The sequence below is a fragment of the Pan paniscus genome, chromosome 15 (assembly GCF_029289425.2).
Source record: "Pan paniscus chromosome 15, NHGRI_mPanPan1-v2.0_pri, whole genome shotgun sequence".
Taxonomy (NCBI): Eukaryota; Metazoa; Chordata; class Mammalia; order Primates; family Hominidae; genus Pan; species Pan paniscus.
Genome location: NC_073264.2, coordinates 56,273,940 through 56,295,632, shown reverse-complemented (window position 1 = coordinate 56,295,632; position 21,693 = coordinate 56,273,940). Strand labels below are relative to the sequence as shown.

Here is a 21,693-nt window from a genome sequence, read left to right as displayed (position 1 = left end):
TGCTTTTGAAAGAAGAGAAATATGGCTCTGTTCCGCCCGGCTCACCAGCGGCCAGAGTTTAAGGTTATCTCTCTTATTCCCTGAACAATCGCTGTTATCCTGTTTTTTCAAGGTGCCCACATTTCATATTGCTCAAACACACATGCTGTACAATTTGTGCAGTTAATACAGTTATTACAGGGTCCTGAGGTGACATACATCCTCCTCAGCTGACAGGATTAAGAGATTAAAGTAAAGACAGGCATAGGAAATCACAAGGGTATTGACTGGGGAAGTGATAAGTGTCCATGAAATCTTTACAATTTATATTTAGAGATTGCAGTAAAGACAGGCATAAGAAATTACAAAAGTATTAATTTGGGGAACTAATAAATGTCCATGAAATCTTCACAATCCACGTTCTTCTGCCATGGCTTCAGCCAGTCCCTCCATTTGGGGTCCCTGACTTCCTGCAACATGTATATATATATAGAGAGAGAGAGAGACAACATATATCTATAGAGAGAGACAATATCATACAATACACACTATTCTGTTTGCAAATCAAATAGATGAGAAGTAAGTATCTCATTATAGTTTTACTATTCATTTGTTCTATTATAAATATACTTTTTGAGAGTGACTTCATTTCTTTCTTTTCTTTTGTTTTGAAATGGTTGCACTCTGTTGCCCAGGCTGGAGTACAGTGATGTGATCTCAGCTCACCGCAGCCTCTCTGTCCTGAGCTCAAGCCATCCTCCTGCCAGTGGGTGGCTAATTTTGGTGTGTGTGTGTTTTGTTTTGTTTTGTTTTTTGTAGAGACGGGGTCTTATGATATTGCCCAAGCTGGTCTCGAACTCACAGGCTCAAGCGATCCTTTTGCCTCAGCCTCCCATACTGTTAGGATTACAGGCATGAGCCACTATGTCCAGCTTAATTTCTTTTTTAGAGCACTGGGTTTTAGAATTATAAGGGATTTTAGAGGTAGCTAATCCATTGTGTCATTCCACTGAGTTACTGAAATATTAAGCAATCTACCTAACTAGATAATGTCAGAACTAAACCATTTCTGCTATCTCTTCTTTTTTTTTTTTTTTTTTTTTTTGAGACGGAGTCTCACTCTGTTGCCCAGGCCAGAGTGCAATGGCACGATCTTGGCTCTTTGCAACCTCTGCCTCCCAGGTTCAAGCAATTCTCAGGCCTCAGCCTCCTGAGTAGCCTGGATTACAGGCGTGTGCCACCACACCCAGCTAATGTTTATATTTTTAGTAGAGACGGGGTTTCACCATGTTGGTCAAGCTGGTCTCGAACTCCTGACCTTGTGATCCGCCTGCCTCAGCCTCCCAAAGTGCTGGTATTACAGGTGAGAGCCACCGTGCCCGACCCTCTGCTTCCTTATTAATCGTCATGTTGTGTCATTGAATATGAACAACTCAAATTTTTTGTTTTTGTTTCTGTTTTTTGAGACAGGGTCTCACTCTGTCACCCAGGCTGGAGTGCAGTGTCTCGATCTTGGCTCACTGCAGCCTTGACTTCCCGACCTCCCACCTCAGCCTCCTTAGGAGCTGGGACTATGTCTGTTTCTAGCGTAAGAATTTTGTATTTAAAAAAAAATAAAAATAAAGAATTTTGTACTAATATCTAGACATTTAAAACCAAAACTAAAATATTTATAACCTTAATACAGCGGAGGGAAACTGATGTTAGGTGATTTTCATTTATCTTTTAATTTTTTTTTTTTTTGTATTTTTTTTTTTTAAGCAGAGATTGGTTTTCGCCATGTTTCCCAGGCTGGTCTGGAACTCCTAGGCTCAAGTGATCTGCCTGCCTCAGCCTCACAAAGTGCTGGCTGGAATTACAGGCATGAGCCACTGAGTCTGGCCCTAAATTTTTTTTTTTTTTTTAAAGAAACAAAACCTGCCGGGTTCGGTGGCTCCCACCTGTAATCCCAGCACTTTGGGAGGCTGAGGCTTGCAGATCACCTGAGGTCAGGAGTTCAGGACTAGTAGCCTGGCCAACTTGGTGAAACTCCATCTCTACTAAAAATAAAAAAATTATCTGGGCGTGGTGGTAGGTGCCTGAAACTCTGTACCTACTAAACAATAACTCCCCATTCCTCAGCCATTCCCTCCTAGCCCCTGGCAAATACCATTCTACTTTCTGTCTCTGATTTTGACTCTGCTAAGTATCTTATTTAAGTAGAATTATGTAGTATTTGTCTTGTTTTACTGGCTTATTTCACTTAGCATAATGTCCTCAAGGTTCATTCATTGTAGCATGTGTCAGACTTTCCTTTTTAAGGCCGAATAATATTTCATTGTATGTATATACCACATTTTGCTTATCCCGTTGTCTGTCAGTGGACACTTGGGTTGCTTCCATGTTTTAACTGTTGTGAACAGCTATGAACATGGGTGTACAAATACCCCTTTGAGACCCTGCTCTAAATTATTTTGGGTGTATACCCAGAAGTAGAATTGCTGGGTTGTGTGGTAAGTCTATTTTTAATTTTTTGAGGAGCTGCCATACTGTTTTCTACAGTGGCTTTGCCGTTTTACATTCCCATCAACAGCATACAAGGGTTCCAGTTTCTCTACGTGCTAGGATACTTTTTCCATAGACACAAATTAAACTTCTTTTAGGCCTGGGTTTCTCAATCTTAGCATTATTGACATTTTAGATTGTATACTTGTTGTGGGTATATATCCTATACATCGTAGGATGTTTTGTAGCATCCCTGGCCAGTAGCACTCCTCCAGTCATGACAATCAAAAATATTTCCAACCACCACCAAATGTTCCCTAGAATGGGGCAAAATTGACCCAGTTGAGAACCACTACCTTTAAGCAAGCAAAGCCTAATAATTAGGATCTGTGAGGCCCCATCACTATAATCCTGGGATTAACAGTTTTTAGCTTTAATTTACTCTTGACAGTTGAGTTGGCTTTAGTTTCATAGACAATGCTGAGAATCTGATGCACATTTAGGAATGTCTGACTTTGATCAACTTCTGAAAAAGAACAGAACAAACTAGAAATGTTAGCTTAAAAAGTAGGTTCTTGGTATTATCCAGCCACATAAGTTTTAGGTATAAAAGGATGTACATACAAAGGGTATCAACTTGTATTTTTGGATTTTAATATATCACAGTTTATAAATAATTCAGTATCAACTTTGGGAAAATATTGTGGCTCCCTTTTATAACTTCCTAATGTTATGTATCATGATGTTATGCTAATACTTAGCTACTAGTGTAAAAACCACTTGTAGAACTGAAATGTATGTCATAATTTTAGAAATATCCTCCAGTCAGAAACTGAGAAATTAACTTCACATTGCCTCGAGTGGGACAGGAAACTTGAATTGGACATTCCAGATGATGGTGAGGCAACATTTGTATTTTTTGTTTGCTTTGTTTCTTTTACTATGGTTACATTTATCTGAAACATAAAAATATAGCATTGCCTAACTTTATTGTTTCATTATCATTCAAAGTAGCAAGAATTTTTTCTTTTTTAACTTGATGTCTACAATAAAGTAGCAAGTGTTTTTCATATCTCAACATATGTTCCCTAACATCTGTGCTAAAATGGTATATAACTTAAAAGATGTAAGTAATTAGAATATTGACTGTCGTTCCCTTTGACTTAGACATTTTTCTAACCAACCAAGCAAGTAACAGTGAATATTATTAGCTTTTTAAATATGACTTTATGGGTGATATCAATTGATATCTGATATTGTTTACACAAAAATATACTCTGAATGAAAATTACCTAAATCAATATGGAAAAGATTTTCTGAAGAGTTTCTTAATCTGATTTATTTGGGAAGCTGTTTAGAAAAAATTATGTGCTGTCAGTATGAAGTCCTTCTTAGATAATTATTTGCAGTGAGTTGTTTGACGTTGAGTTTCGTTTTTTTTTAATTTATTTATTATTATTATTATTATTTTAAGATGAGTGTTGCTCTTGTTGCCCAGGCTGGAGTGCAATGGCGCCATATCGGCTCCCTGCAACCTCCGCCTCCTGGGTTCAAGCGATTCTCCTGCCTCAGCCTCCCAAGTGGCTGGGATTATAGGTGCCTGCCACCAGGCCCAGCTGATTTTTGTATTTTTAGTAGGGATGGGGTTTCACCATGTTGGCCAGGCTGGTCTCGAACTCCTGACCTCAGGTGAGCTGCCCACCTTGGCCTCCCAAAGTGCTGGGATTGCAGGCATGAGCCACCGCGCCCGCAGGCATGAGCCACCACACCGGCTGACGTTGAGTTCTTATAAAGTACAACAAGAAGTAGAATGCTATTTAGTATATAGCAATATGTATGAGAAAATATTGTTAATTTTGAGCAGGAATTGAAGCAAATAGTTAATACTCAGTATTTGTATGACAAAGTTTTGTGGTAGATATTTTTTGTTTTGCTTAACAACCTGTAGGCCCTAGGATGTTTGGAGTGAAGTCTTATCAGTGGGCTGACTTGCAATGAATGTCCCGTTTTGTCCTTTAATTTAAAAAAATCTCTTATTTCCTTCAGCTAAAGATCTTATTCGCACAGCAGTTGGTCAAACAAGACTCCTTATGAAGGAAAGGTTCAAACAGTTTGAAGGACTGGTTGATGATTGTGAATATAAACGAGGTATAAAGGAGACTACCTGTACAGATCTGGATGGATTTTGGGATATGGTTAGTTTTCAGGTATGTGGTTCAATATTTCAAATATATTAACTTTGGGCTTTTTTTTTTTTTTTTTTTTAAGTAGCAGGAGTAAAATGGGGTAATAGTAGCTGCTTATGTACCTGTAATATTAAATAAGATGTTATAAAGCACTTTTATAAACTGTAAAACATGATCTAAATTTTATGACTGATGTCCTCTTCTCCCATATATTCTCAGGATAATTTTTTTTTTTTTTTTTTTTTTTGAGACGGAGTCTCACTCTGTCACCCAGGCTGGAGTGCAGTGGTGTGACCTCGGCTCACTGCTGGCTCTGCCCCCCGGGTTCACACCATTCTCTTGCCTCAGCCTCCCGAGTAGCTGGGACTACAGGCGCCTGCCACCTCACCTGGCTAATTTTTTGTATTTTTAGTAGAGACGGAGTTTCACCGTGTTAGCCAGGATGGTCTCGATCTTCTGACCTCGTGATCCACCCACCTCGGCCTCCCAAAGTGCTAGGATTACAGGCATGAGCCACCGCGCCCAGCCAGGATAATTTCTATACAGGTTGAAAACTGAAATTATTTTCAACTCTTTAATAGTCTATAATGATTCGACCTGTGAGAAATGAGTCAACTGGCCTTTGGTAGTTGAGTTCAGCTAACAGTTACTGAGTTCCTGTTGTGTGCCCGTATTGTATTAATCTCTTATTGTGTTAGGAGTATTGTATTAGGAGTTGATAAAATAGTGCATTCCCTGTCCCAGAGGAGTTTGTAATTTGATTAGTGACTGAGATACAAAATATAATTCTAACATATAAAGTGCTGTGATAGAAGAAATTACTAGGAAGATCAGTAAAGGTATGGGGGAAGATGACTCTAGCTTTTTGAACTTATTTTAGAAATAAGCATATAAAATAGCATTTCAAGAACCAACAGCCAACAATAGACATTGAAAAAAGCTTCAAACCTAAAAGAAAAAGGCCAAAGCAAACATCTAGGAAGAGAGCTATTTGGATGGACTTTTAAATGCAAGTATTCATATTCTCAAAGAGACCAGACATTTCATCTGTCAAGTAAAAATACCTGTTAGAAAAAGAACATTCAGAGAATAAATATCTCTTTGAAGTTAAGCAATATGAGAACAGAAATGTAAGATACAATAGGTAGAATATGAAGTTAAGGAAATCTCAGCCAGGCACAGTGGCTCAAGCCTGTAATCCTAGCACTTTGGGAGGCTGAGATGGGAGGATCACTTGAGCCCAGAAGTTCAAGACCAGCCTGCGCAACATAGTGAGAGCCCATCTCTACAGAAAATAAACTTAGCCAGGCATGGTTGCACATGCCTGTAGTACAAGCTGTAAGACAGAAGAGATTAGATAAGAAAATTACATGGACCAGTCCAGGAAATATAGCCAAATTATAGGAATTCCAGAAAAAGAGAACAGAAAAAAAAAAATTGGGGAGCAAGTGAACAATGAAGGAGCCTGTTGAGTGTTTAGCACTGAGTAGACCCACAGCAACTTACATGATTAGATACTGTTATGTAACTCTGGGATAAAGAGGGTAGGCTAAAGCATCCAGGGAAAGAAAACAAATTTTTTATACAAAGCATCAAGGGTTAGAGTAGCATTGATCTCTCAACAGCAATATTATGAACTAGAACAATACTCTGAAAATTCTGAGGGAAATTAACTTCCAACCTGGAGTTCTATACCGAACCAATCAAGCATGAGGGTGGAAAGGCAATTTTCAGACACACAAGATCTCAAAGTTCACCTCCTTCCATGTACCCTTTCTCAGGAAAATGAGAATGTCCTTCACAAAGATGAGAGAGTTACCCAAGAAAAGAGGAGAGTGGGCTCCATTCCCAGAAAGAGGCGAGACCCTGTCTCAACCAAACCAAAACCCTGAGCAAACAAAAAGCAAAACAATTATTAAGTCTAAAGAAAACATTGTGAGGAAGGAAATGGAATCTCAGCAGCTGTATGGCCCAGACATGAATAGTGTTTAGTCATAATTAAGCATTACTTTATGATGAGTTTTTATATATTTACCAGTTTTCATAATAGTTGGTTCACTAGCACCCTTCAATTCTGATTGTTAGATTCTGTGGTGATTTTTGTATCATTATTAGTTGCAGATTTAAAAGTATGATATGTTTACATTGTTTATAGTCTTTTTTTTTTTTTTTTTTGAGATGGAGTCTTGCTTTGTCACCCAGGCTGGAGAGCGGTGGCGTGATCTTGGCTCACTGTAACCTCTGCCTCCTGGGTTCAAGCGATTCTCCTGCCTCTGCCTCCCGAGTAGCTGGGATTACAGGTGCCCACCACCACGCCAGGCTAATTTTTGTATTTTTAGTAGAGATGGGGTTCGCCATGTTGGTCAGGCTTGTCTTAAACTCCTGACCTCAAGTGACCTGCCTGCCTCGGCCCCCAAAGTGCTGGGATTACAGGTGTGAGCCACTGTGCCCGGCCTATAGTCATTATCTTGACTGATGCTCATTTCCCAGCTTTGGCTTAGTGGGAGCCACTTCAAGTTGGCCATTGGGGCACTTTTTTTTTTTTTTTTTTTTAACACAAAAGAGCTATATGAGGTGTAATTTACATATGATAAAATTTATTCATTTGAAATGTACAGTTCAATCATTTTTAGTAAATTTACAGAGTTATGCAACCATCACCACAATCCAAATTTAGAATATATATATGTATTTTTTTTTTGAGATGGAGTTTCACTCTTGTTGCCCAGACTGGAGTGCAATGGCACAATCTCAGTTTACTGCATCCTGTGCCTCCTGAGTTCAAGCGATTCTCCTGCCTCAGTCTCCCAAGTAGCTGGGATTACAGTCATGTGCCACCACGCCTGGCTAATTTTGTATTTTTAGTAGAGACGGGGTTTCACCATGTTGGTCAGGCTGGTCTTAAACTCCTGACCTCAAGTGATCCACCCGCCTCGGCCTCCCAAAGTGCTGGGATTACAGGTGTGAGCCAGTACACCCAGCCAGAACATTTTCATCAGTATAAAAAGATGCCTCCTGCCTGTTTGCAGTCAATCCCCATTTCTACTCCTAGACCTAGGCAACCACTAATCTACTTACTGTCTCTGTAGATTTGCCTTTTTTGGGATATTTCATATAAATAGAATCATACCTTATGGTGGTCTTTTGCATCTGGCTTCTTTCACTTAGCATCTTTCTGAGTTTTATCCATATTGTAGCTTGCCTTGTGTACTTCACACCTTTTTACTGCTGAGTAGTATTCCATTGTATGGATATATCACTATTCACCAATTGATGGTCATTTAAATTGCTTCCACTTTTTGGTGATTATGAATAACCTGTGAATATTTCCACACAAATCTTAGTGTGGATGTATCTTTTTAAATTTATCTTGGGCAGATACCTAGATATTGGTAGGTCATATTGTAAATTTATGTTTGACTTTTTAAGAAACTGCCCAAACTATTTTCCAAAGTGATTATACCATTTTACAGTCCCACCAACAATGTATGAGTGTTCTGTTTTTCGATATCCTCACTAATACTTATTGTCTTTTTTATTATAGTAGTCCCCCCTTATCAGCAGTCTTGCTTTCTGTGGTTTTAGTTACCTGAGGTATAGTACAATAAGATATTTGGCAGGGAGGAGAGACCACATTCATATAACTTATTATGGAATATTGTTATAATTGTTCTATTTTATTGTTGATTATCATTGCTGATGTCTATGCTTAATTTATAAATGAAACTTTATCATAGGTATGTATGAATAGGAAAAAACATATATATAGGGTTCAGTACTATCTGCATTTCAGGCATCCCCTGAGGGTCTTGGAACAGATTCTTTGAAGATAAGGGGGAATTGTTGCATAGCCATCCTAGTGGGTATGAGGTATCTCATTGTAGGGTTTTTTTTGGGTTCTTTTGTTTGTTTTTTGAGTCAGGGTCTCGCTCTGTCAACCCAGGCTGGAGTGCATTGGCACAATCTCACCTCACTGCAACCTCCACTTCCTGGGCTCAAACAACCCTCCTGCTTCAGCCTCCCAAGTTGCTGAGACTACAGGCATGTGCCACCACGACTGGCTAATTTTTGTGTTTTTTTGTAGAGGTGGGGTCTCATCATGTTACCCAGGTGGCCAGGTCTTACTCCTGAGCTCAAGTGATCCACCCTTCTCAGCCTCCCAAAATGCTAGGATTACAGGTGTCACCATGCCTGACCTCATTGTAGTTTTGATTTGAATTTCTCTAATGAGTAATGATATTAAGTATCTTTTTGTGAGCTTATTCGCCATTCATGTATCTTCTACTGAGATGTCTGTGTAAATCTTTTGCACCCATTTTTAAATTTAATTGTCTTTATTATTGAGTTTTAAGTATTCTTTATGTATTCTGGATAAAAGTCCCTTATGAGAAATATTATTTGCAAATATTCTTTGAGTTTGTAGCTTGACTTTTAATCCTCTTAATGGCATGTTTTGAAGTGCAAATATTTTTATTTTAAAGTTAAATTTATCAAATTTCTCCTTTTTTTTTTTTTTTTTTGAGACGGAGTCTCACTCTGTCACCCAGGCTAGAGTGCAGTGGCATGATCTCGGCTCACTGCAGCCTCTGCCTTCCGGGTTCAAGCAATTCTCATGCCTCAGCCTCCCGAATAGCTGGGATTACAGGTGCATGCCACCATGCCTGGCTAATTTTTGTATTTTTAGTAGAGATGAGGTTTCACCACGTTGGCCGGGCTGGTCTTGAACTCCTGACCTCAAGTGATCCACCTGCCTCTGCCTCCCAAAGTGCTGGGATTACAGGGGTGTGCCACTGCACCCAGCCAGTTTTTTTTTTTTCTTTTATGTTGTGATTTTGACACCACATCTAAGAACTCTTACCTAACCACAAGTCACAAAGATTTTCTCCTTTGTTTTCTCCTAACAGTCTTACGGTTTTAGTACTTACAGTTAAGTCTATGATCCATTTGGTTAGTTTTTGTATACGGTATGAGATTGTGAGTCTAAATTCATCTTTTTGCTTATGGATAACCAATTTTCCCAGCACTGTTTGTTGAAAAGACTGTCTTTTCCCCGCTGAATTGTATTGGCACCTTTGTTGAAAATCAGTTGGTCATGAGTGTAATTCTGAGTCATTTTGACATTTACTTTTTTTTTTCCTTTGAGATGGAGTCTTGCCTTGTCGCCCAGGCTAGTCTCGACCTTCTGGGTTCAAGCAATCCCCCTGCCTCAGCCTACCAAGTAGCTTGGATTATAGGCATATGCCACAGTGCCCAGAGACATTTGCATATTTTTAAGGGAGAGCAAAGCTAAGAGGATATGTATGTATAAGTGCATAGCATGGAGACTAAAAGCATGGTTACCAAACTGTTGTCAGTGGCTAACTCTTCGTAGGAGACTGGAAGTATCAGAAAGATGGGGATTATATTTCCATCCTATTAAATACACTTGTATCTTTTAAAATGAGATTATGTCAAGAAAATGAGAAGACAAGGCACAGATTGGGAGAAAATATTTGCAAAAGATGTATCTGATAAAAGACTGTTATCCAAAAGATACAAAGAGCTCTTAAAACCCAGCAATAAGGAAACGAACAACCCAATTAAAAATGGGCAAAAGACCTGAACAGTTACCTCACCATAGAAGATATACAGATGGCAAATACGCATATGAAAAGATGCTCAACATCATATGTCATTAGTGAACTACAAATCAAAACAACAGTGAGATACTACCACATACCTACTAGGGAACAGTGAAAATTCAAAACACTGCCAACAGCAAATGCTGGGGAGGGTATGGAGCAATATGAACTTTCCATTCATTGCCTATGGGAATGCAAAATGTTATATCCACTTTAGAAGACAGTTTGGCAGTCACTCGCAAAACTAAACATACTCCTACCATACGATCTAGCAATTGCGCTCCAAATGAGTTGAAAACTTATGTCCATATAAAAACCTGCACACGGATGTTTTTAGCAATATAGCAGCTTTATTCATAATTGCCAAAACATGGAAGCAACCAAGATGTCCTTCAGTGGAGGAATGGATAAATAAAAAAAAAATTAGATTGTGTTCACATTGTGTAATTTAAGAAACAACATTTAGGATATCTTTTCTACCATTTTAGCATTTTAGTCAAAGATAATCTAGGAGAGTTATTCATGTATGATATTCTTTATGTAGATTTTGGAGGTTTGTAAGATGAAAGATAATGAAAAACTTTACCATAAAAATTATTTGAACACTAAATTGAGAATGACTCAGTCCAGTTTTAATAACTCATCATTTCTGAATCACTATTTTTAATTTTTTTTTAGTCTTCAGCTCATTCGTTTATAACTTTAATATGGCTAGCATTAATCTGGTAAACTTGTGCTTTATTAACAGATAGAAGATGTAATCCACAAATTCAACAATCTGATCAAACTTGAGGAATCTGGGTGGCAAGTCAATAATAATATGAATCATAATATGAACAAAAATGTCTTTAGGGTAAGTTTGTGGGTTTTATATCCAATTTTTTTTTTTTTTTTTTTTAGTTAAGGAACTGTTATACATACATCCAAATTTCTAATATAGATTCTTCTATTTCTTGTTTTTAAGTTTTAAAAACATTTAGGTTTAGATTTCTCATCATTTTACAAAGTTAAGTCTTTATACTACTTACAGTGTACTTGATTGCCTTTGAAGAAAGAGCAAGGAAATCGATCAACATAAAATTTAGGATAGTTATGTCTAGAGAGAAGAAAGGAGGGGCTGTGATTGAATTGGGGTACCCAGAGGGCTTCTAAGTTACCACATACTGGATATATGAGTGTTGGTTTTATTCTTCTTCTTCTTTTTTTTTTTTTTTTTTTTTTGAGATGGAATCCCGCTCTATCACCAAGGCTGCAGTACAGTGGCATGATCTCAGCTCACTGCCAGCTCCGCCTCCCGAGTTCACGCCATTCTCCTGCCTCAGCCTCCCAAGTAGCTGGGAATACAGGTGCCAGCCACCACACCCGGCTAATTTTTTGTATTTTTAGTAGAGACGGGGTTTCACTGTGTTAGCCAGGATGGTCTCCATCTCCTGACCTCATGATCCACCCACCTCGGCCTCCCAAAGTGCTGGGATTACAGGCATGAGCCACCGTGCCCGGCCTAAAGGTTTTATTCTTTAAACTGTACTTACACATTTTGTTATAATAGTAATAGTAGTAGGTAACTTAGATAATGCTTAGTATGTGTCAAATATTATTCCAATTACTTTATATATATTAATCCTTACAACAGTCGTATGAAATGGATGCTGTTATTCTTGTGCTTTGTTAACATGATAGATTTTGTTCTTGTTTCTAGTAATTATCTTTCTAGTAATGTTTTTGAATTCAAAGTTTTTGGTTTGGGTGGACACTTTTCAAACTAAGCATTGTCAGTTTTTCTTTATGATATGAGAAAAATGCCTGTAGTTATAAACTCAGGTTGTCTAGATTGGTATTTTATTATACTATGTAATCCAAATAAAAACTGTCTTGAATCCTATCTTAAGAGTTTAACTTGTTAAAGTATTGTTTTTTAAACCTTATTTTAAAAAAATTCTTGTATTTTTTTTTTTTTGAGACAGAGTTTGGCTCTTTTTGCCCAGGCTGGAGTGCAGTGGCGTGACCTTGGTTCACCACAACCTCTGACTCCTGAGTTCAAGTGATTCTCCTGCCTCGGCCTCCAAAGTGCTGGGATTACAGGCATGAGCCACTGCGCTCGGCCTTAAAAAATATTTTACTAGGCCAGGCGCAGTGGTTCACGTCTATAATCCCAGCACTTTGGGCGGCTGAGGCAGGCAGATCACCTGAGGTCGGGAGTTCGAGACCAGCCTGACCATCGTGGAGAAACCCCATCTCTACTAAAAATACAAAAATTAGCTGGGCGAGGTAGCGCATGCCTGTAATCCCAGCTACTCAGGAGGCTGAGGCAGGAGAATCACTTGACCCTGGGAGGCAGAGGTTGTGGTGAGCTGAGATCACGCCATTGCATTCCAGCCTGGGCAACAAGAGCAAAACTCAGTCTCAAAAAAAAAAAAAAAAAAAATTTTTTTTTTACTAATAAAGTCTCATGACAAGGACCCTGAGGACAGTGACTAAATTGATTGAATGGATTTCAAAACTACTAAATAGTGAAGGATGCTACTTCATTATTAAAGCTACTGTGGATATTTCTTATTAAGGATTTAGTCCTGGAAATATTAATATCATCAGTGATGCAGATCATGGCTGTGTCCTATAGAGATTTGTAATTCTGCCTGTTATCACCAGGTGTCTCTCTCCTACTTTATTTTATAGGCTACCTTTAAGATTATCAAACAAAGCTAACCTTTTATACTATACTTGGATACCACTCCCTACTACCTCTTATTTATTAATCCCTCATTCCATCAGTTAGTCTTGTTTTCCTTTCCTCCCTTTTTTCCATCAGTCTTTAAACATGTTTAAGTGTCTTATCATTGTTTACATTAAAACAAAGAAACCTGTGGTGTCTGCTTCTCCCTTTAATTACTTGTACACCCCCATTTTTTCTCTTTCTATCCAGTCACTGACAAGCATCCTAAAATGTTTTCTATACTCTATTATTTTTGTTCCTTTATTTCTCGAACTCATTGCAATTCAGTTTTACCCCCTCTATAACTTTAGAATAGTTATCTAAATTATTAATCCACTAGTTGCTTAAGTTATTAGGCACTTAATTTTAAAATCTAACTCTTCTAGGCCAGGCGTGGTGGCTTAAGCCTGTAATCCCAGCACTTTGGGAGGCTGAAGCAGGCAGATCACTTGAGGTCAGTTCGAGACCAGCCTGGCCAGCATGGTGTACCCTGTCTCTACTAAAAATAAAAAATTAGCCAGGCATGGTGGCGGGCGCCTGTAATCCCAGCTACTCAGGAGGCTGGGGTAGGAGAATCACTTGAACCCGGGAGGCAGAGGTTACATTGAACCGAGATCATGCCACTGCACTCCAGCCTGGGCGACACATCAAGACTCTCTCAAAAATAAAAAAATAATAGTAAATAAATCTAACCTTTCTGCAGTATTAAATATGGTCTACTTTTTTTTTTTTTTTTTAATATATATAGAGTCTTCCTGTGTTGCCCAGGCTGGAGTACAGTGGCGCCATCTCGGCTCACTGCAACCTCTGCCTCCCAGGTTCAAGCTGTTCTCATGTCTCAGCCTCCCAAGTAGCTGGGATTACAGGCGTGTGCCACCACGCCCAGCTAACTTTTTTTCTTGTATTTTTATTTTTGTATTTTATTTATTTTTTGAGATAGAGTCTAGGTGTGTGGCCCAGGCTGGAGTGCAGTGGCACAATCTTGGCTCACTGTAACCTCTGCCTCCCAGGTTCAAGCAATCTCCCACCTCAGCCTCCTGAGTAGCTGGGACTACAGGCATGTGCCACCTTGCCCAGCTAATTTTTTGTATTTTTAGTGGAGCTGGTGTTTCTCCATGTTGGCCAGGCTGGTCTGGAACTCCTGGCCTCAAGTGATCCTCCTGCCTCAGCCTCCCAAAGTGCGGGGATTACAGTCGTGAGCCACTGTACCTGGCCTACCTCCTTGTTTTTGAAATTATATTTCCTTCTTCTTTGCCTATTCTTCAGTCATGTTTGCATATTTGTTTTCCATTTATCCCTTAAATGTTTTTGATATTTAGAATTCCTACCTCTACTCTCTTCTTTCCTTCCGTAATTTTCCTGTGCAATCTTACCCAACCTGTGATGATTCTCAAGTCGTTATTGCAGACCACACTTACTAAGCTCTAATTCTATATATCATGACTCAATATACCTTAAAAATCAATATATCCCAAACTGACAGCATCTCCACACACACCAATGTTGCCCTGTCTCATAATGCTGTTACCATCCCACCAGGTGTTCAAGATAGAAGTCTCAATATCTCTTTTGAGATATCCTTTTGAGCAATATCCTTTGCTTGCTTTATTTCACCATCTCCACCCCACACACATCCAATAGATGAGTAAGTCCTCTCAATTCTACCTTTCAAATATCTCTTGAATCTGTCCACTTTTTTCATCTCTTACTCCTTAGTCTGAGTGATCTTTCTAAAACACCAGCTTGATGTTAATCTTCTGCTTAAAAATTACCAGTAACTCTCTATTCCCTTGTCCTCTGTGTAAATGTGACTTTCTTAAGACCATTACATGCAGGTGATTTTTATTATAATCTAGCTGTTGTTTAACTCCACTTTGCTTTGTTTCATTTCTGGCTTTGGAAACATTTCTCTCGCCCTTGCCTCACCCCATCTTTTAGTTTGATGAAATATGGTTTCAGCATAGGTGCTACTTCCTACAACCTTTCCTGATGCCTGAAGATTGGTTTAGGTGTCATCCTTATTTATTTTCTTTTAATGTTTTACTTTTTTTTTTATTTACTTTTTTTGCTTTTTCTTTTTTTTGTGGGGGGTGTCATGGTTATAATCTAAAGGATGTCCCCTAAATTTATTTCTAACAGGACATTTATCCTTCTTACTGTTCTTCCCAGATCTTCTACTAAGCTGCAAACTCCTTGAGGGCAGCAACTCTGTCCTTTACCTTTTTACTTTTTAGCACATACTAGGAACTTGATAAATATATGATGAATGTGAAATATTTTATGTATACTTTATTTTTAAAAATTAAATTTTTAAGTGATGAATTTGTGTTTGTTGTGTGTTTTTCTTATAAGATGGTAATGGGCAGCTTTACTATGTTAGTTTCTCTTTGCAGAAAAAAGTTGTCTCAGGTATAGCAAGTAAACCAAAACAGGATGATGCTGGAAGAATTGCAGCAAGAAATCGCCTAGCTGCCATAAAAAATGCAATGAGAGAGAGAATTAGGCAGGAAGAATGTGCTGAAACAGCAGTTTCTGTGATACCAAAGGAAGTTGATAAAATAGTGTTCGATGCTGGATTTTTCAGAGTTGAAAGTCCTGTTAAATCATTCTCAGGTTAGTTGTTTTTGATTTTTTATTTTTTTTGTTTTTCCTGAGACAAGAGAAATATTTGGGATAGATGGGGGCTTGTGTAAGGTGAAAAATAGTTTTTACATGAAGAGACATAAGTTTTTCTGTGATTTTTAGAAAATAGACTATGCTCGCTCACAAACACTGTAAATCACATTTTGATGGGTATGATCAGATTAGTTTAAGTGCGATAAGTCTTCTAAGATTGCTTTTCTACTTTCTAAGTGATTTCACATCTGTAATGTAATTACCATGTAACCCTACAGTCTATGAGAAAGGTCACAGGATCCCAAGAGGTAAGAGAAATGACGGAAGCATGAAGAAGTAAATTGATTTTCTTCAGGTCAGTTAGAAGTTTGGTTAGAATTTATAATGCAAAGGAAACTTGAGCATCCAGCTATCACACTTGTCTAGCTGTGCTTTAAAATGAAGCTTATGTGCTGTGTGTGTTGGTTCATGCCTATAATCCCAGTACTTTGAGAGACCAAGGCAGGAGGATCACTTGAAGCTAAGAGTTTGAGACCAGCCTGGGCAATTTAGTGAGATCCCCTCTCTACAAAAAAATAAAATATTAACCGAGCCTGGCAGTACATGCCTGTAGGTCCACCTACTTGGGAGGCTGGGGCAGGAGGATCACTTGAGCCCAGGAGTTCAAGGTTACAGCGAGCTATGATTGTGCCCCTGCACTCTAGCCTGAGTGACAGAGCAAGACTCCATCTCTAAAAAATAAAAGGAAGTTTATGCAAAGTGGATTTGGTTTTATTTGCATTTGTATTAAAACTTTTGCTCAGATCTTTTTGAAAGGCAGTAAACGTACTAATTTTCCAGTTTAAAAATATTCCAGTAAAAGCAGTTTTTAATACTTCAGGAAATCATTTTTTTGTGATTTTCTAAGTGTTTGTCATAGCTTTTTTTTCACAGACTATTTTTCTTGAATTGAATTTATCTCAATTGAAATTATTTATTTATAAGCCATAGATGTCCACCAGGAAGTTTTTTCAAAGTAAACCTAAATTGTTCTCTAATACCTGCTATCTGATATTTATAGTGATCCTCAAGTATATTATAATATTCTTGTTAGTTTAGGTATCAAATCTGGTGTACTTTTGTTTCCTTTAAGCAGCTACACTCCCTGGATACCCAGGAATCTCCCACTACTGCTAATAACATGACCCCATTCTACTACTTGTCAAGGATCTTCGTGGTTTTTACAGCTATAAGCTCATCATTCTGTTCTTTCATATACTCAACTCAGTCCTTATAGATAGGGAGATAAAGGTTTATGGCAAAAATTGGTCATTTAAAATTGAGTTTTAGTTACAGAGCACATAGTTGATATGAGGGTAATTACAAAACAGTAGTCCCTGAAGAAGCCCTTCTCATTCCATTTGCCAATCCCTAGAAGCAACTACTTTCAATTCTTACTGGAGTCTTTTGGACTTACTGGAGTCTTACTGGAGATTTGTTGTTTACCACCATCTCTCTTGACAAGGTTTGATCTTTTTCGAAAACACATTTTTCTTCTGGTAGACTTTTTAATCTTTCTTTCCTGTGCTTACTGTTTTCTTCTACTTCCTGGAGATTTCCTCAACTTTCATGCCGGCTATCATGTTTTTAATTCCCAAGGCCCTTTCTTACTCTCCAAATGTTCATTTTATAACATTCTGCACTTGTTTCATCAGTGTATTGTTTTATCTTTCCAAGGATATTAATGATAGCTTTTATGTTTTCTTCATCCACTATAGACAGTATTTGTTTCAGGGTACTTTCATCTAGTTGTTTTTGGTTTCTGTCTCTTGTATTTAGAGGCTTTCCTTGGGAATCTGGTGATCTCTCACTGCCTACACATGGTTAAGAATAGGGCACTAAAAAGCTGACTGGAAACTCTCTGCATATGGGTAGGACCTTTACTTTCGGGGCCCTTCTGTTAGCGGGGCCATTATGCTGGGAACCTACACATCACTGCATTTAAGACTTTTCTCATAGTCTACTCAGATTCCCCAGAGAAGATGCTTTCCATCTGCTTCCTGGAAGGTATCATTCTGGCTGCCAGTCTTTCAGGAGCCATGTAGGGGAAGAAAGCTAAGTGTCTCAACACATTATGTGTAAATATTCACTTATTTCCCTTATTTTCCATGTAGTACCCTGTCTCTCAACTGTATCTGGTATCCTCTAAACCAGAGACCCTTCTGTTTTTGGTGATGGGGGTGGGTGATGACAGTTGCTTTGCTGTGCAGAATGAGGAAAGGAATCTGAGCTCTTCTTGTTTAAACTGACTTTGAGCCATTCCTTCTGTGTTTAGCTCCATTTTCATCTCCACTTGCAGAGATACTTGGAGCCACCAGTTCTTTTGAGGGGTTATGTGGTAGAAATTGGGTTGATTCTCATTTTTCTTTTTCTTTTTTTTTTTTTTTTTGAGGCAGAGTCTCACTCTATTGCCCAGGCTGGAGTGCAGTGGCACGATCTCAGCACACTGCAAGCTCCGCCTCCTGGGTTCACGCCATTCTCCTACCTCAGCCTCCCGAGTAGCTGGGACTACAGGCGCCTGCCACCACACCCGGCTGATTTTTTGGTATTTTTTTAGTAGAGGTGGGGTTTTACCATGTTAGCCAGGATGGTCTCGATCTTCTGGCCCTGTGATCCATCTGCCTCAGCCTCCCAAAGTGCTGGGATCACAGGCATGAGCCACCGCGCCCGGCCAATTCATTTTTCTTGATTGGTGGCTTAGAATTAGTTTTCTTGAGTCTGCTAAGTCCCACTCAACAATCTACATTATAGCTTCCAAAATGTTGTTATGTTGCTCTCTTCTTTAGTTTCCTTTGTCCTTGTAGAGTTCTGCTTGTTAAGATTATCTCTGTCCAGGCACGGTGGCTCACACCTGTAATCCCAGTACTTTGGGAGGCTGAGGCAGGTGGATCACCTGAGGTCAGGAGTTCGAGACCAGCCTGGCCAACATGGTGAAACCTCATCTCTACTAAAAATACAAAAAATTAGCCAGGCGTGGTGGCGGGTGCCTGTAATCCCAGCTACTCGGGAGGCTGAGGCAGGAGAATCACTTGAACCCAGGAGGCAGAGGTTGCAGTGAGCCAAGATCATGCCATTACACTCCAGCCTGGGCAACAAGAATGAAACTCCATCTCTAAAAAAACAAAAACAAAAAAAAAGGTTATCTCTGTTCAGGCCTGGCGCAGTGGCTCACACCTGTAATCCCAGCACTTTGGGAATCTGAGGCAGGTGGATCACCTGAGGTCAGGAGTTCGAGACCAGCCTGGCCAACATGGTGAAACCTCATCTCTACTAAAAATACAAAAATTAGCCAGGCGTGGTGGCATGCATCTGTAGTCCCAGCTACTGGGGAGGCTGAGGCAAGAGAATCACTTGAAGCTGGGAGGCGGAGGTTGCAGTGAGCCGAGAGATCACACCACTGCACTCCAGCCTGGGTGACAGTGTAAGACTCTGTCTCAACAACAACAACAACAAAATTCTCTCTGTTCATGTAAAAGTAGTGGGATGTCAAAAGGAAGCAGCATCTAATATGCATTTAAATACTATCTTTAACAGAAAGTCCCAGGCATTTGTCTTTAACAGACATTATTTGACAGGAGAAAGAGGCTAATTGGTAGGATTTTCACCGTATTCCTAGTTATAATGAAAAGCAAAAGAACTATTTGGTATTGAGGTGATTTCTCTCATCTTCTAGGACTTTCTGTCTCTTCTGAAGGCCCTTCTCAAAGACTTGGAACACCTAAGTCTGTCAGCAAAGCTGTATCTCAGAGTAGAAATGAGATGGGCATTCCACAACAAACTACATCACCAGAAAATGCCGGTCCTCAGAATACGAAAAGTGAACATGTGAAGAAGACTTTGTTTTTGAGTATTCCTGAAAGCAGGTATTTCTTTAACATGTTAATAAGAGTTTAACAGTTGCTGATACTAAATACCATTTCAGATTGTTAAGATGGTAAAAGGTGCCAGACATATATTTTTAATAAATTTCATAATGACCCTGCAACATATAGGCAGTACTCCCTTTTTATAAATGAGGAAACTAAAGCTTAAGGTTTCAGGATACTAAATGGTCACGTTTAGTTGGGTAAATTCTGCAGCACTAAGAAGAAAAGAAGCAATATGGTATCCTTTGGTGCTAAACATACTACAACTTTGGTGCTCAACAGTTCTGAGCTGAGAAGAGCTCTGTGACTTACTAGCTGTGCAACTTTGGGGCAAGTAATTAATTCTCTTTAGCTTCATTTTCATCATCTACAAAGCAGCAGTGCTAATGCCTCCCCAAGGTGGTTGAGAGATAGACACTTTTTACCAGGCTTTGTAGAAAGTACCTTGAGATTGTTTTCTTGACAGATGGCAGAGCATATTGAAGGTGGGGGAGTTAATGTGTACTGAACAACTGTTATGGGCTAGATATGCTTCTAGATTTTTTTGTTTGTTTTTTGGAGGTGGAGCCTCACTCTGTTGCCTAGGCTGGAGTGCAGTGGTACGATTTCGGCTTACTGCAACCTCTGCCTCCTGGGTTCAAGCGATTCTTCTGCCTCAACCTCCCGAGTAGTTAGGACTACAGACACGCGCCACCACGCCCAGCTAATTTTTGTATTTTTAGTAGAGACGGGGTTTCACTATATTGGCCAGGATGGTCTTGATCTCTTGACCTCATGATCTGCCAGCCTTGGCCTCCCAAAGTGCTGGGATTACAGGCGTGAGCCACCATGCCCGGCCTACTTTGTATATCTTGTAGTTTACTATTGTTTGCTAAGAAGATTCATAATTGCATTTGAGTCATAAGTACTCTTTAAAAATGTTTTGGATTCCCCAAAACATCCTCAAAGGGCATCATACAAATAAGCAACTTTGTGTAATAAAGGCAAAGTAAAGCTGGACACTAGAAAAATAGAGCATATCTTTTTTAAAAAGTAACTTGAAAGAAGTGGAGATAAATTTTTTTTTTTTTTTTGAGATGGAATGTCGCTCTGTTGCTGAGGCTGGAGTGCAGTGGCACTACCTCGGCTCACTGCAACCTCCGCCTCCCAGGTTCAAGTGATTCTCCTGCCTCAGCCTCCCAAGTAGCTGGGACTACAGGCGCATGTCACCACACCCAGCTAATTTTTTGTATTTTTAGTAGAGACGGGGTTTCACCATGTTAGCCAGGATGGTCTCAATCTCCTGACCTCGTGATCCACCCGCCGCTGCCTCCCAAGTGCTGGGATTACAGGCGTGAGCCAAGGCGCCTGGCCAAAACAGATATTTCTAATAAGATACAAGCTAGTAACTTCAGGATTAGAATACCTTGTATTCTAACTCAATTATTGTCTAGCTGGAGTTAGCTACATTTACTTGTTAACAAGCAGCAGACTTAAGAACATTGTAACTCCTGTTCCGCTTTTTGAACTTTCAGATAAAATTATAGAAATAGTATGATTGAAGTCAAGTTTCTTAGCAGGTACCTGGATTAACAAGTAATGAGTAAATGTAGCTAACTCCAGCTAGACAATAATTGAATTGTTGCTTCTGTCTCCAGAAGTCACCTTCTTTTTGACTTTTCTTTAATATATAGCTCTGGATTTGGCTGAGATTCAGAGTATTGCTGGTAGAGCCACCTGAGCCTGACTGACCACCATGGTAACAGACTTGTGAGCTTTCTGGGGAAGAATGCATTTAGTTTGTAAGGCCATCCTGCAGTAGCTATAGTCCAAAACTAATCTATCTGGATCAGGCCTGATCTTGCACCAGGCTCCATGTTTGATCCATTCCCTAAACTAATTGCCATCATTAAAGGAAAGACTCAAAATACAAGTGAAACAATAACAATATGTTTATGAGTGTAATGCTGCTTTTTTTCTTCTTTAGGAGCAGCATAGAAGATGCTCAGTGTCCTGGATTACCAAATTTAATTGAAGAAAACCATGTAAGTACAATTCCAGTGTGGTTAGATAGCCCAGTATGTCATGTTTATATCATTATAGAAAGTAACTTTGTAAAGCATCCCCAGAATTTCCGTTGGAAATCTAAATCAGTCATGTAGAATGGTGGTTCTTGTTTCAATGACATTTGGGTTGTTTAAAACCATAGT

General features: G+C 39.1%; 1 protein-coding gene across 4 annotated transcripts in view; it reads left to right on the top strand.

Moving 5' to 3' along the window:
- DLGAP5 (DLG associated protein 5) overlaps positions 1 to 21,693 on the top strand; it is a 43,557-nt gene that overhangs the window by 17,576 nt on the left and 4,288 nt on the right. For all 4 annotated transcript variants that reach the window (XM_003831685.4, XM_003831686.4, XM_008957044.4 and 1 more), the window contains 6 exons: positions 3,276 to 3,361; positions 4,510 to 4,670; positions 11,019 to 11,123; positions 15,377 to 15,596; positions 19,312 to 19,501; positions 21,471 to 21,528. In XM_003831685.4, coding sequence (XP_003831733.3) covers positions 3,276 to 3,361; positions 4,510 to 4,670; positions 11,019 to 11,123; positions 15,377 to 15,596; positions 19,312 to 19,501; positions 21,471 to 21,528 — 820 coding nt within the window. The remainder of the gene's footprint in view (positions 1 to 3,275; positions 3,362 to 4,509; positions 4,671 to 11,018; positions 11,124 to 15,376; positions 15,597 to 19,311; positions 19,502 to 21,470; positions 21,529 to 21,693) is intronic.